This window comes from Desmodus rotundus, chromosome 11 (assembly GCF_022682495.2).
Source record: "Desmodus rotundus isolate HL8 chromosome 11, HLdesRot8A.1, whole genome shotgun sequence".
Taxonomy (NCBI): Eukaryota; Metazoa; Chordata; class Mammalia; order Chiroptera; family Phyllostomidae; genus Desmodus; species Desmodus rotundus.
This window is the reverse complement of record NC_071397.1, coordinates 72,085,002-72,100,169: the sequence shown is the minus strand read 5'-3', so window position 1 is coordinate 72,100,169 and position 15,168 is coordinate 72,085,002. Positions and strand designations below refer to the sequence as shown.

Below are 15,168 nucleotides of genomic sequence, written 5' to 3'. Positions count from 1 at the left end.
AAAAATGGTTTAAGTGAAAAACTGTACCAGTAACAACAGCACTTTCACTCCAAGCAGCAACTTACAGCCTAAAGCTTTTTTGGCTGTGTCCATCACACCAAAATGCAAAGCTGACTAATTTAAAAAGGCTATGTGTTGGTAAGAAATGTAATTAGCTTGCCAGAATTTTCTCTATAATTATTAAGTTTACAAAATTAATATATCCAAGCACTGTGAATTTTTATTTCCTTTCTCTGAAACATATGCACAACTATACGTGTATGGAACTTAAGGACAACGGTAAATACAAAGCCCCCATCCCTTTTTTAACGTCCTTTCCATTTAAGTCCTCACTGAAAGGGGCAGAGCAGAGTGAGGGAATGAGTCACGGTCACTCTGCATGTACACTGTACTTGTCGCTCCAGGATTCCTTAAGCACATGTTCTAATATGCTTCCCTTCTTGCAGGGAATTTTTAAAAATATCCTAATAAACCTTTCTATTTTTCCTGTTCACTTAAATAATTTAAATGTATTATCTTTCATAGGACATCATCTATTATTTTTACATCTTTGAACCAGATATAGAATTATCCTTACTTAACCCTTTCGCCTTTTTTTAATTTAATTGATTATTCTCACTTCAAGTTAAAGAAAATGAATGCAGATGCCATGGAAACAAATAAAAAAGAGTCTAGTTAAAGAGTGGCTTTTCCTTGGTACAGGAAAACCGAAGAATGTCTGCTTATTTACCTGGGCAAGTGATTTTGGGGGGAGCTCTCTGAACACATTGAATAGTTTAACATCAACTGGCTCATTACCAGAAATATATCCAACCAGCTATCCTGCCATCTTTAAGTAACATCACAGGACCTTGTCTGCCTGACTATTTTTGTGCAACCTACACTATGTTCAGCTTCCTTCATGTGTTTCTTACATATTTCAATGTGTACTCTTCACTCTGATGCTTCAGGGAAGGAAAGAATAATGAGGCACTCATAGGGTTTCATAGAAGAAAGAGCAAATAAGGGATGAGGGACACTATCAGATCTGTGATACATTGTATTTAGCATGGTCGAGAGACAAAGAATCACAAAAATGAAATGATGGCGGATGAGGCAGGAAAAATGGATGCATTTATTCTGTACTGGGAAGAGAGAATAATGCCCCCTGGTTCATTTTGTGCTTTTATTGTCCACTCTGTCCACTCAGCAAACTTTCCTTCAGAGCATGAACGTCCTAGGGGGAAACTTGCCAAGGAAGGGCTGCAGCATCAGGATTTAGGCATAAACCCTGAGCCATGAATTAAGTGCTTGCATTACAAACTAGAGGCATTTTTAGAACTATAGCTATAGACGTTTATAGGGCATAAGTGTTTTTGGTTGTTGATCCAATAGGAATGAAAGGTGAGAGAGAAAGAGGAAAACAGACACGTAGAAAAATGTGTGTGGGCAAGGAGTGTTTGTGTATGTGTATGTTATGGAAAAAGCACTGAGCTCAGTATCTTGAGACTCTAGCTTCAGTTTTAAAATAACCAGCTACAAACCAGTTAATTCACTTAGCTACTCTGGGTAGTTGCATCTGATAGTTGTATAGATAGTGCCAACAAATAAATATAAAAATAAGAAGATAATGTGCAGAAATGTCGAACGTCTGGTGGGTAGGTTTTAATGTGCTTTTCCAGCTATGTAAGGTTTTGCTTAATGGGACAGGGATTTCATCTCATATTATGGTCTACACCATCTAAAAGCACAGCTTATAAATTTAATTTTACTGACATTTTAAAACCACAATTTAAATTGGTTTGTGTCACTAAAGATTGTAAGTGTTGTTATAATATTCTGCAGTTATTTCCGGTTCTGAGGCTCCAAGATGAACAAGACAAAGCTCTATCTGTCCCCCCATTCCCCCCCTCCGTCTCACAGTACTTAGAGAAAACCTGGGAAGGAGGAAAAGTGAAGTGGCCCCCCACGCTGCCTTAGACAACGCATGCCAGATTTTTTATCCAAAAAATAGATATCGATTAATTAGATACTGGCACATGAATGTTCAGAAAATACTTGTGAAATTACTCAAGTTAATTATAGTCAACAGGTCAACAGACACGTTAGATAATCATCATTGTTCTAATTTCATAAGGTGAGAAAATCAAAATTTAGAGTTTCAAATGTCTCAACGTTAGAACAGTTGTCTAATAAATAGACAAAAAATTTTGAACTGAAGGATTTTTTGTTTGGGTTTGTTTGCGTCTGTTTGGCTTTTTCCAACAGCACTACCAAAAACAAACAAAAACCTATGGCCGCACCTCCTTCATTTAGATGAGGTTGCTTAATAGCATAAGAACACCATCACCCTGCCCCTTTATTATGCATGCAGGGATTCCTCAATTTATGAACAAAGATGACATCGTTTTAGAAGTTCAAGGAGGAAAAAGGGGAGCGAAAAGGATTCATGAATTTTCAAAATTATGTGAACATGGTCTAAAAGGAGGAAGGAATATTACATAGTCCTCAAAATATTTGAGTAAAGAAATGCTGATACAGATAAGATGAAAATTTGTAGAGTAGGCGATGTCAGGCAGGGCTTCTTTGTGTGACCTCACCCAAGCGTAGGACACTTTTTTTTTTTGGAAGTCCATGAACTGAAGCAGTTCCAAATCAAACTGGAAGGTAATCCGATCTTGTCTTTCTCACCATTGTATTTATCTGGAGCACGAAGTAATGTGTCCACAGCAGACAAAATCAAATGTCATCTGTTAACACAGACCGAGTATTTGCAAAACAAATTACTCCTAACACAAGTTCAAGAAATGAAACAGGAATTCAGTGAGGGTTCCCCCAAATCTCAAACCTTGGAGCCAAGGTACCTTGCGTGACAATTCTCCATCCCACTCAATAAAGCCTCGTGCACAAAACAAAATGTGGAAATGTGTGTTTTGCACCCCATACTTTTTATGTAATAGAATGAGGACCACAATAACATCATGTAAATGCAAATGAGTGTGTGGTCATAGCAGCAGATTTTCATCAAAACATTTAAATGATTACTCGAATGATATAAAAATCATGGGTTTAGAATAAATTTATGAATGCTACTGTTTTATTCAATATAACTATTTTATATACATGTATATTTGATTTAAATATATTTTATTTTACATTATGGAAAGCATAAGAAAAATAATTTAAACTAGCAATAAAGAGAAAAACAGGCACTGTTTGCTTTGTACCTGACAGTCTTCTAAAGGGATTCACATGCGACGTTTAATTTAATGTTTACAGCAATTCTTTTTTTCATGTAAAAATGAAGTACTGAAAGTGACGTGTCCAGGTCACACAGCCAGCTGAGGTGAATCTGGGACTTGTGTCTGGCAGTATAACATGTGTCTTTAGCTGCCATACTTTCCAGACTGCCTTTCCGGACCAAAACTCACATGAAGTAGACTAGGGATAACACCGCTTAACTTCCTTCACATAGTTCTTACTTTGGTGACCTGCTGTCGTTAACATGTGAAATCTTCACATGTCATTAAATATTGAACATACCTCTGTGTGTGACAATGCTGTCAATTTTCTATCAATGCTCAGTCTATTTATTTAGTTTAATCAGCTTCATTTAGGAAACTAATTTATATGACAGGTGACTGGCTGAAATAAATGGAAGTCTCAGTGGCCATATTGTCCATACCACTTACAATCTTGTTGACACTGCTAGTTAATATAACCTAGGTTATACTACTGAACTATACAACTGACCTGTAAGGTATAGAAGGTGGTTTACTATATAGTTTTTAACGTACAAGATGCTTAAAAGCTTTTAATTCTATCTGTAGCAATGGTACTTAAAACATCTGCTTAGGAATATTTAAGGGTTTGGATTTTTGAAAAAAAATCAGTATTTACATACCAGTTTTGCCATTTACTAGGCAGTGTGTACTTAGACAAATTATTAAGCCTCAGCATTGTTATCTGTGATGTAGGTGTAATTTTTTTTTTACCTCATAGGAGTGGTACGTGAGGATTGCATAAGATAATGTGTCCATTTGTGCAACAAATTTTTATTGATTGCTATTCTGTGCAAAGCACTAATCTAGACACTGTCATAGAGCAGAGAAAGTACAGATTCACCTCAGAACTCATAAACTTTATTCTATGGGGTTAAAGAGCTAATAACCAAATGAATGTTTAATATTGTATAAATAAAACATAGATAAATGTATACAATGAACTTCCTCAGTGAGTACCATGTAGCAAATGAAAAAATACCATTATTTACATAATAATAATAATCTTTACTACAATATAAGGCATCTATATTCTGCAGAAGCAAATGTGATAATAATAAGATAAAGTGGCAAAGCAAAAACCAGTGATATTCAGCTTCTAACTTGCAAAGTATTTAAAATACAGGCATTCTGGAAAGAATACAGATTTATAAATTGAATAAATAAGAAGAATGGGATTTATAAAGTGAGTAGATGTCTTTACACTGTGTGAAGATAAAGCAGATTCATAAACAAAGCTGATCTCCCCCACAGCCCTCTCTGACTCCAGCGTAGGCGTCCTGAAGTTTGGGTCGGCCTGTTTCACTCAGGAACGGAGTGTGGAGGACATTGGAAAATTATTAATGAAGCTCCCTTCACCAGGCTCATCAGCAGTGTACCCTTCAGATAAAACCAACAGTCCAGAAAAGTCAATGCTGCATTTCAAATGTCAGGCAATCTATCTCCGCAGCTCAGTGGGGGACTTGTTGATTCCACGTTTCTGCAGTGCTTGTGTGGGGAGTCCAAATGAAGGGCTCCAGTGACAAATACTTAAAACAGATATTTCACTGTTAAACACTTGTAATTATGGTGAAAAATTAGAACAGTAATAAAGATGGGGTGAATATAAAAGGTCCCATTCCCTCTTTCTGGCCTCCAGCATTAACCAGTTTTTAGTTTCCTGAAACTTCTCAATGAAGCCTTTTGACTAAACTTTGAATATGTGTGTGTGTGTGTGTATTTGTGGGGGGGTATGTATATATGTGTATGTATGTGTATATATATATATGTATATATATATATATACATATACACACACACACATACATTTAGTTGTCAAATTATATGGAAAAAGAGAGTTGTCATTTTTTAAATGACTAGAAACACCCATCCTTACATGACTCAAAAATTAAATTAGACTTCACCTTCACTAGAAATGCCATCTACCTTAGAAATCTGTTGACAGTTTTCCACATATCAATTCTTGTCAAGGGTAAAGTTTTAATTCTGTGAGAAAAAAATTACCTTTTGAGATCATGAGCTTTAAGTTTAAAGCATAATTTAAAAATAACTACGGCTTTTCCATACATCAATTATAATTCTCATACAAATTTAACATTATTTTGGCAATGACAAAATTAAGACTTGATGAGCTTGCTTTAAAGCTAGATTACATTATCTGAAAGCCGTCTTTTCACACTTCCCGAGGCATAACTTGTGAGGTCATCTTGTTAATGCTGTTTACACAGCACCTAAGCCAGTAATTCTATCATACCCAGAGGGCCCCCAGCCACCCGCATGCTGGGTAATGTGCGTCCACCCACATGCTGGATAATGTGTATTCATAAGAGTTCTTATAAAATTCTGTGAACAAGATAAGTGTCGGTTATGGTTTTATTGAATTTATAACTAATAAAAATATCCCCCACACTTTTTTTAAAGATATTTTGACAAACATTACGAATAAGATGATTCCATTTCAAGACTACAACAATGTGCTTGATTGGGGAAAGAGTCGTGTGTAGAGTGAGAAGTAAGGCTCTTTCAAATAGTTACCTCTACTTGATGAAGAAAATATTTATGGAACCCATTCTAGGACATTGAACTTTTTTATCTCTAGCTCTAGATACACAAGATAAGTCTATTTCTTCTTGAACTACAGATACACAAGGAGCATTTGGTTTTTTAATATTCACCGTTTTCTTTTTTAAGTATTTTATTTATTTATTTTTAAAGAGGGGAAGGGAGGGAGAAAGACAGGGAAAGAAACATCAATGTGTGGTTGCCTCTTGTGTGCCCCCTACTGGAGACCTGGCCTGCAACCTAGGCATGTACCCTGACTGGGAATCGAACCAGCAACCCTTTGGTTCACAGGCCAGCACTCAATCCACTGAGCAACACCAGCCAAGCCTCACCATTCTCTTTACTCATACATTTAACAGTATTTTATTGATCATATACCAATAATGGTATGAGTACAAGTATACAATCATATACCAGTGTCAGATATTTAACCAAATGCTAATGTTTGAGTAGTAAATAAGACACAGTTCTTGCCCTTATGGAACTTAAAGTCTAAAGAGGAGTTATAGAACATAAACAAAAATTAAATTAAAGATTAAATAACAAAATTTTTACGACATTAAAGCACATAACAAATTAAAACAGCATATGTCCTACCCAGTGAAGTGACAGTGTTAACAGAAAAGAGAGAAGTATGTGCTAGGGAGTGTGGAGTGCAGTAACAGCACTGATACCACTTTTTTACAGGTGTATATTCAAGTGTTATACAAAGTAGGACATGATGGCCAATAGACATATGAAAAGATGCTCAAGGTCACTAATCATCAGAGAAATGCAATTTAAAACCACAGTGAGATACCACCTCACACCTGTCAGGATGGCCATCATTAATAAATCAACAAACAACAAATGCCAGCAAGGAGAAAGGGGAACCCTAGTGCACTGTTGGTGGGAATGCAGATTGGTGTGGCCACTGTGGAAAGCAGTATGGAGATACCTCCAAAAATTAAAAATGGAACTCCTCATGACCCAGCAATTCCATTTCTGAAGAACCCCAAAATACTAATTCAAAAGAGCATAAACACCCCTATGTTCATTGCAGCGTGATTTATGTTGCCAAGATATGGAAGCAGCCCAAGTGTCCATCAGTAGATGAGTGGATAAAACAACCATGGGGCATTTATACAATGGAATACTGCTTAGCCATAAAAAAAGAAAATTTAACCCATTGGGATAGCATGGATGGACCTAGAGAACATTATGTTGAGTGAAATAAGTCAGTCAGAGAAAGACAAATACCATATGATTTCACTCATATGTGGAATCTAATGAATAAACTGAACTAGCAAGCAAAATAGAGACAGACTCATAGATAGAGAGCAGGATGACAGCTGTGGGGAGGGTTGGGGGTGGAGGGATTGAGCAAAAAGGAAAAAAAGGACTCATGGACATGGACAGCAGTGTGGTGATTCCTGAGGGAAGGGGGATGTAAGGGGGAAATGAGGATGGGGAAAATACACAATACAAAAAGAAATAGGGTATGAATGGCTATGCAAATTTTTCCATTCAACAAATTAGGGTGTTTTTTATTGTAACTCCAAAAATGAGACTCTACCAGGCTAAAACCCAAATAAAGCTGGTAGCACTATCACCGACACACGCTCTATACTCAGTAAGTATCCCAACCATGAGATCAGTTTTTCTGCTGTTTGAAGGGAAGAAAAACTGCAATGTACCAGAACCCCTTTGTTAATCAAAATATAGTTCTTTATGTCAAATGAAAAGTATAAGGCCTAGGAATGTTGCTAAATAAGAGGAAGGACTAGGAAACATGTAAATATGGTCAACTATCACATTGGTTGGATAGTATCATGAGTGTCTGTTATATAGATTATAGAATTATATATTTATCTTATACTGACATAAATTGCAATGCAGAATTTCTAGATAAAAACCATTGTCTTAGAACAATAAAATATAAAAACACTTGATTGTATTAATTGTGTATCTTATACTGAATTTAAGCCAGTTTAATTTTTTTATAAAATTAATAGTAACAAGTACTAATAGAAACATTATACAGTTTGAAATGATTAAATTAACCACCAGGTGGAGCTCCATGAATTGAGCGTAAGTAGTTGAAAATAGAAATTTCAGTTTTTATTAATTTCCTTATTTTAAATACTTTGATAATTTATTAAAGACCATTAAAGAATCATTAAAGATCAGATGCCAAATTATTTGATTGGTATTAAACTATTCTAGGAAACTGGATTTTAAAATCAAAGTTCTTTTACTTAAGTTACTTTATAATTTACGGATAATACATGTTCCATTGTATATTGACAAAACTGTAACTGTAATTGAAATAGAGAACATAGGAGAAAAATCTATAAAATCTGCCTATTAAACTATTTAGTACTATTTTTATTGAATGCTTATTTTTTTTCCTTGTTTGCTCGTTTGTATGTGTGGATATATGTTATGTTTTCCCCCAGAACCCGAAAGTAAAAAAGATGAAAAGACATCCAAAGCAGGTAAGGACACTTTGTAAGCCCTACAACGTCATAAACAAGGCTGGTTTTATAATTCGGGCTGAGTGGAGCCTTGAGATGCCCGAAACATTGGAAAGTACTGGTGTACCCTCCCCATATATTTTAAATGTAATTGGTAATAAATTCACATTTAGGCTAAAATAAAATAGATCCTGTGTTTTCTGGCAGATTTGGGGTAAGTTCGTCAAAGTTAGCATATACTGCTCCTTATTTATCTAATGGACAATTGAATGCTCTTTATAAAGTGCTAAGAAGACAGTATGAATTTCAGTGTCTCTAGCCAGGTCATGACAAATGCCTAAAACTTATCCTTATAATCGATTGAACTTTATGAAATCACCTATATTTAACTATTTTTACCTCAAAAACAGTGGTTTCATGTGGTCTAACCTGAAAGATACAACCATTTTGTTTCCTGTTAATTAAGTATGCAGATTTTTTGGAAAGGTAATCTCTTGCCTTGCAGTTCATAATTTGAAAACTGGAATACTTTTTTAAAAAGACTTTATAAAAGCAGGCTTTGTGAGGGAAGAAGTCAAGAGATTAGCTGGATACTTTTTTAAAAAATTTTATTGTTGTTCAATTAGAGTTGTATGCCTTTTCTCCCCATCCCTCCACCCCACCCCAGCCTCTTAAGACAGGTGTTAAAATTTAGAAGAAACTCCATGAAGAAAAGGAAGACTAAAAATATTGAAATTCCAATTAATTACAATATCTCTAGGTTTAAGCCAATTTCAAATATTTTATACCTTTTTAAGACATTTATGTCTATATTTAGGTAAAAGGAAGTCATATCTCTAGCTCCCATACAATAAAAGTAATACTGCATACATGTAGGCACTTAAACGTTGGTCTTAAATATTTGGATATACTTATTTTCACAAATTTTAACCTGTATTAAGTAATTCCTATTTCACCTTTCTATGTATATGTTAAATATTAACCTGAGTTGTTACCATACCTTCTCTTAACCATACTGCCAACATATAAATGGGAATGGCTTATATATTTTTTTATTTTTAGTAAGTGAATAATCATTATAAGTGATTTAAATAATCTGAAAACATTCATTTTCTAGAAGAAAAGTGGGCAAATTAGCAATTTTAAACTGTAAGGAAAATTCATAGTAGAGATAAAATTTCATATTGACTCTTTACATCAAAAGTAATTGAACTTTAGACATACCTGAAGAAATGGAAAAATTACACCGAAAAATTGCTCTATTTTTAACACTCTTCCTGGTGAGAGTGAAAGCTTACTGATCAGATAAAAGGTGCATTGTTATTCCTTATTGTAGTCATATTGTGTTTTAGGTTTTATTTTACTGTTGGTATATAATGGGAAAAGTGATATACTATGCACTATAAATTTCCTAAATTAGTTTACATGAAATATTTATGCATATTTTATGTTATAATGATTTTCAATTTCCAAAAAGTCCTCAGTAATGGAACATTTGATTAGAAAATACAGTCAATCAACAATTTATCGAAAACACATATTATGCTAATATCGCTGCCATATGTCCAGAATTGTGCTTGGTGTTACAAAATTTACAATCAAGGTATAACAGATTGTTTCAATTCCAAGAAGAGTATAATCAAGGACATAGACATGAATTACTGAAAGACGGATACAAGACAATTCGTTGTATGAGGAGTCCAGAGAATAGAGCCTGTGTAGTCTGGAGTCTGGAGTCTGTGGCAGTGAGTGAGAACTTCAGGGGGATGACGGACTTAACTGGGATTTTAGGAATATAAAAGAGCACCTGAGTCAGGGAGATGATTATAAAGGATGATGGAAGCAGAACTGGCTTTGTACTAGAAAGGCAAGAATTTGACTCTTTGTCATAGGCTAGGAATGTGCCTTTCTTTAAATTACTTAATGTTTCCGAGCTTCAGTTTCCTTATCTATTGAATGAAGATCCTCATACTTGCCTAGCAGGATTGTTATAAGAAACAGAGTTGATGCTTGCCATTTCGCTCAGTTCAGTAAATGGTAGCTCTACATTAGGAGTTAAGCCAGAGGCAGGAATGAGTGTCACGTTAGCAGGGGGCTGTGAGGAGAGGCCCAGGGACCAGCACAGATTCCAGGGGCCACATAAGGAACAGAAGACAGGAAGACTTCAGGTGTGGTGTGTGGCCACATGAACATGGTTCTGCAAATCCAGGGAAAGGGAATTACAGGAGGTCAAAGTGAAAAAGTTTGGATTCTTAGGACATGAATGGGAAGAAGTGGTATCATAAGTCACAAATTTCACCCGTTCATAGCATGCAGGGTAAAATCCTATAGAAATAATATTGAATCAGGGATTTAAACCCGGAGTCTTTTATAGTAATCTCAATAGTATAAAATAAATGTTGGAAAAACCAGTACAGAGAGGAAGCAGTGAGGGAGTGAATTTTGTTTACTTTCAAAATTATTTCTAGTCGTGAATAATATTCAATGTGGAATTATCAGGAATTAAGTTTTTAAAAATCACAGAAACTTGCAACGATTTAAAATGCTAATATCATCTTGTTATATGTTCTTTCAGTTAAATACATATGCTTTAAAAAGATAATCATACTCTCTGTATGGTGCTATCACTGCGTAAGTAATTGTCATTCTGTTTCACAGGAAAAGAATAGATGCTGGGTGACATTAACTATACACAACTCCCAGGTCTTAAGTAGAGAGAAGGGAGAAAGTGATCAAATACAGAAATTGCAAAGGCAAGACAGGTGGTGTGGACGCTCGTGGGACAAACCCAGAGAGGTATTCTAGAGACACTTAGAAATTAGGGAGACTCACTTTGAATCCTCAGACTAGGTTCTGTATCCATAAGTTTAGAGTTTTTGAGTAGAAGCCACAAAAAAAGGAGGGTTTTTTTGGGGTTTTTTTTTTTTTTTTTTAGAAAAAGGAACATGGAGGGGGAAGAGAAGGAATGAAGGGCAGCTTCTTGGAAAGGATATAGAACTGGTGAAGAGAAGGAAAGTGTGTCACCTGGAAGATCAGGAAATACAGTGTATCAGCATCCCAGAGTGAAACACTTTCAGGAAAAACTGGAGAAGTCAGCAGTAACAATGTCCCAGAAAGGTCAAGGGACATGGTGGCAGAGAAAAAGCCATTATATCTGACAAAAGCCTGTCTTTCTGTGACCTTTTGGAGAGCATTTTCAGTAGAGCGGTAGAGGTAGAAACCAGTTTTCAGAACCTAACAGAGAATTTATTCATAATAAGCAGAGGCAGAGCAGAAACTATTTTTTTCAGGAGTTTGTGTTAAAGGAACAACATATTATCTCCCAGCTGGTGGAACCAATGAGAGATGTTTGTTCTTTTCATGTGTGTGATGGGGTGCCTTTCTCCACTGAGAGGAGGAGCAGGAAATCCAGAGGGGCATATTAATGAGGAGCAACTGCCCCAAATATGGGAAGTGTTGGGATACACACTGCAGATGGAGGGAATTAGCTTAATTATGAGGAAGAGAGATTTCCCCTGAGCTTTGAGAGCATAATGAAAGGATAGGTTAAATTAGAGCTAAGTGTATAATAGGAGGCTTCTGCTGAGGGATCTTTTTTCCTAAGTTCTTTTCTGCAAAAATGACCACTAACATGTTTATTGCCAGAGCCCTGGGATGCTTTTTTGTTCATGTTATGTTGACCCATAGGCAATATTTGACCACATTCACCATCTCTTATTTCTGAAAAACTTTTAAAAATAAGCCATTTTTGGCAAAAAAGAAATAATTTAAATCTACACTGTTAAAATTAAAACAAAAACAAAAGACTACATTTTTAAATACTGGAGCAACATTACAATAATTATTTATTTTTGATAGATGATATTATTAGCTACTAAATTCCATTTTTTTACCCTTCCCCCAGTAAAAATGATAACAAATAGGACATGAATTTCATTAGGTAATTGGAGAATAGCTACGTGTTCTTTTCAGGAAGCAATGTACCTTAATTATAAATAGTATTATAAATAAAAATACAAATAGACATAGTAAATAATAAGCAATAATTTATGTTTTCATTTTTTTGTTTTTTCCTTTTTTAAATACATTTTATTGATTATGCTATTAGAGTTATCCCATTTCCCCCCCTTTATGCCCCTCTGCCCTGCACACCCCCTCCCACCTGCATTCCCCCCCTTTAGTTCATGTCCATTGGTCATACATGTAAGTTCTTTGGCTTCTACATTTTCTATACTATTCTTAACCTCCCCTGTCTATCTTCTACCTACCATTTATGCTACTTATTCTCTGTACCTTTTCCCCTTCTCTCCCCTTCCCACTCCCCCGCTGATAACCCTCCATGTGATCTCCATTTGTGTAGTTCTGTTCCTGTTCTAGTTGTTTGCTTAGTTTGTTTTTGTTTTAGGTTCGGTTGTTAATAACTGTGAGTTTGCTGTGGTTTTACTGTTCATATTTTTCACCGTCTTTTTCTTAGATAAGTCCCTTTAACATTTCATATAATAAGGGCTTGGTGATGATGAACTCCTTTAACTTGACCTTATCTGGGAAGCACTTTATCTGCCCTTCCATTCTAAATGATAACTTGCTGGATAAAGTAATCTTGGATGTAGGTCCTTGCCTTTCATGACTTCGAATACTTCTTTCCAGCCCCTTCTTGCCTGTAAGGTCTCTTCTGAGAAATCAGCTGACAGTCTTATGGGAACTCCTTTGTAGGTAACTCTCTCCTTTTCTCTTGCTGCTTTTAAGATTCTTCCCTTATTTTTAATCTTGGGTAATGTAATTATGATGTGCCTTGGTGTGTTCCTCCTTGGGTTCAACTTCTTTGGGACTCTCTGAGCTTCCTTGACTTCCTGGAAGTCTATTTGCTTTGCCAGATAGGGGAAGTTCTCCATCATTATTTGTCCAAATAAGTTTTCAATTTGTTGTTCTTTCTCTTCTCCTTCAAGTACCCCTATGATTCAGATGTTGGAATGTTTAAAGACGTCCCAGAGGTCCCTAAGCCTCTCCTCATTTTTTTGAATTCTTGTTTCTTCATTCTTTTCTGTTTGAATGTTTCTTTCTTCCTGCTGGTCCACACCGTTGATTTGAGTCCCAGTTTCCTTCCCATCACTACTGGTTCCCTGTACATTTTCCTTTATTTTACTCAGCCTTAGCATAGCCTTCATTTTTTTATCTAATGTGCGACCAAATTCAACCAATTCTGTGAGCATCCTGATTACCAGTGTTTTGAACTGTGCATGTGATAGGTTGGCTATCTCTTCGTCACTTAGCTGTATTTTTTCTGGAGCTTTGATCTGTTCTTTCATTTGGGCCATTTTTTTCTTGTCTCAGCACTCCTATTAAATAGTAAGGAGTGGAGCCTTAGGTGTTCACCAGGATGGGGCAACCCATGTGGAGGCACTGTGACTCTGTATGTGAAGGGATCCAAGAGGGAACAATGGTGCTTGCTCCACTCTCTGCCAGGTTTCAGTCACTTCCCCTACTACCTACAAGTGAAGTGGGCCCCTCTGGTGCTGATTCCCAAGTATGTGGGCTTGTGCACGCTCTAGGTCCCTGTGGGTCTCTCCAACGAACTCTCCTGTGAGGCTGGGAGTTTCTCCTGCTGCTGCCTCCACCCCCACGGGTGTTTTCAATCAGAGGTTTGAGGCTTTATTTCCCTGCGCTGGAGCCCTGGGCTGTGTGGTCTGTTTTGCTCCCCAGTTTTCCTCCCAGTTTATCCTCACATGAATATGGGACTTCCAGGTCTGCCAGCCACTGCCTCATCAAGTCCGCTAGTTGCCACCTCGCCTGATCCACAATCCACCCCCTTGCCACGAGTCCTCTCCAAGCCGGCTGCCCATCTCTGCCCCTCCTACCGGTCTGGATGAATGTTTCTTCTTTATCTCCCTGGTTGTCGGACTTCCATACAGTTCGATTTTCTGTCAGTTCTGGTTGTTTTCTGTTTTGAAATTTGTTGTTGTCCTTCTTTTGGTTGTGCAAGGAGGCACAGTGTGTCTACCTATGCCTCAGTCTCAGACAGAAGCCATGTTTTCATTTTTTAAATTAATGTTTATAAACAAACTCTTCAGAGTTCTATATCTACCTTTCAGCTGCCTAATCAACATCTTCACATGGTTATTCTGCTCACACCACATTTTGTTTAAAATTGAACTCAATATCTCTTCCATTGTCTTTTTCTTTTGTTCCTCATCTCAAAAAATAGAATTCAAGACTCACCATTCAATTATGTTGATTTAAACCTGTGAGTCATTTATAACTTCTCCTCTTTCACACTCCAGCATCCAAGTAGGTGCCAAGTAGCATCTCCCAAGTTTGTTCTCTCCTTTTTAATTTTCATCTCCTAGTGAGACCTCAGTTCTAGTTTTCATTTTCTCCTGCCTGAAAAAATATACATCTCATGACCTAATCAACACCTCATTTCCATTTCCTCTTCAAGATCCACCCCAAGCCCATGCTAGTGATCTTTCCCATCTGTCTACAGACAGCAATGCTAGTTCACTGCCCCCGACAACTTCTTCCCCCGGCTCCCAGATGTCTAATCCTCCACGGTTGCTCCTCCCCACATAGATGTTTTAAAAAGATCATCAGTTCTATGCATTTTGTTGTCTATTCAGTCTTTCAATTCTTTTCCTTTTACTGTAAGTCCACAACTAAAGCATCTTACCTACTTACCTTGCCTCCAACCCTGGCAGTTTACTTTCCCAAGTACTGTTCTTTAGCTATAAACACACACCACGAGTTCTACAGCCTTGGTCTATTTGTACTCTTTCCCTCTAATATATCATTCAGTATCTCTGTTTGTTGAATGAGTTTCTTCTAAGCTTGTGTCTAAGTTCCTATATTATATTTGCTGTAAGCTGGGTAGTCCTCTCTAATTTCTGAGACAGAAT

At 36.5% G+C, this 15,168-nt stretch overlaps 1 protein-coding gene across 1 annotated transcript in view; it reads left to right on the top strand.

Annotated features, from left to right (window-relative positions):
- Nucleotides 1–15,168, top strand: part of TRDN (triadin) — a 306,741-nt gene that overhangs the window by 244,103 nt on the left and 47,470 nt on the right. The window contains exon 23 of the mRNA XM_053914068.2: nt 8,261–8,299. Within this exon, the coding sequence (XP_053770043.1) occupies nt 8,261–8,299 (39 nt within the window). The remainder of the gene's footprint in view (nt 1–8,260; nt 8,300–15,168) is intronic.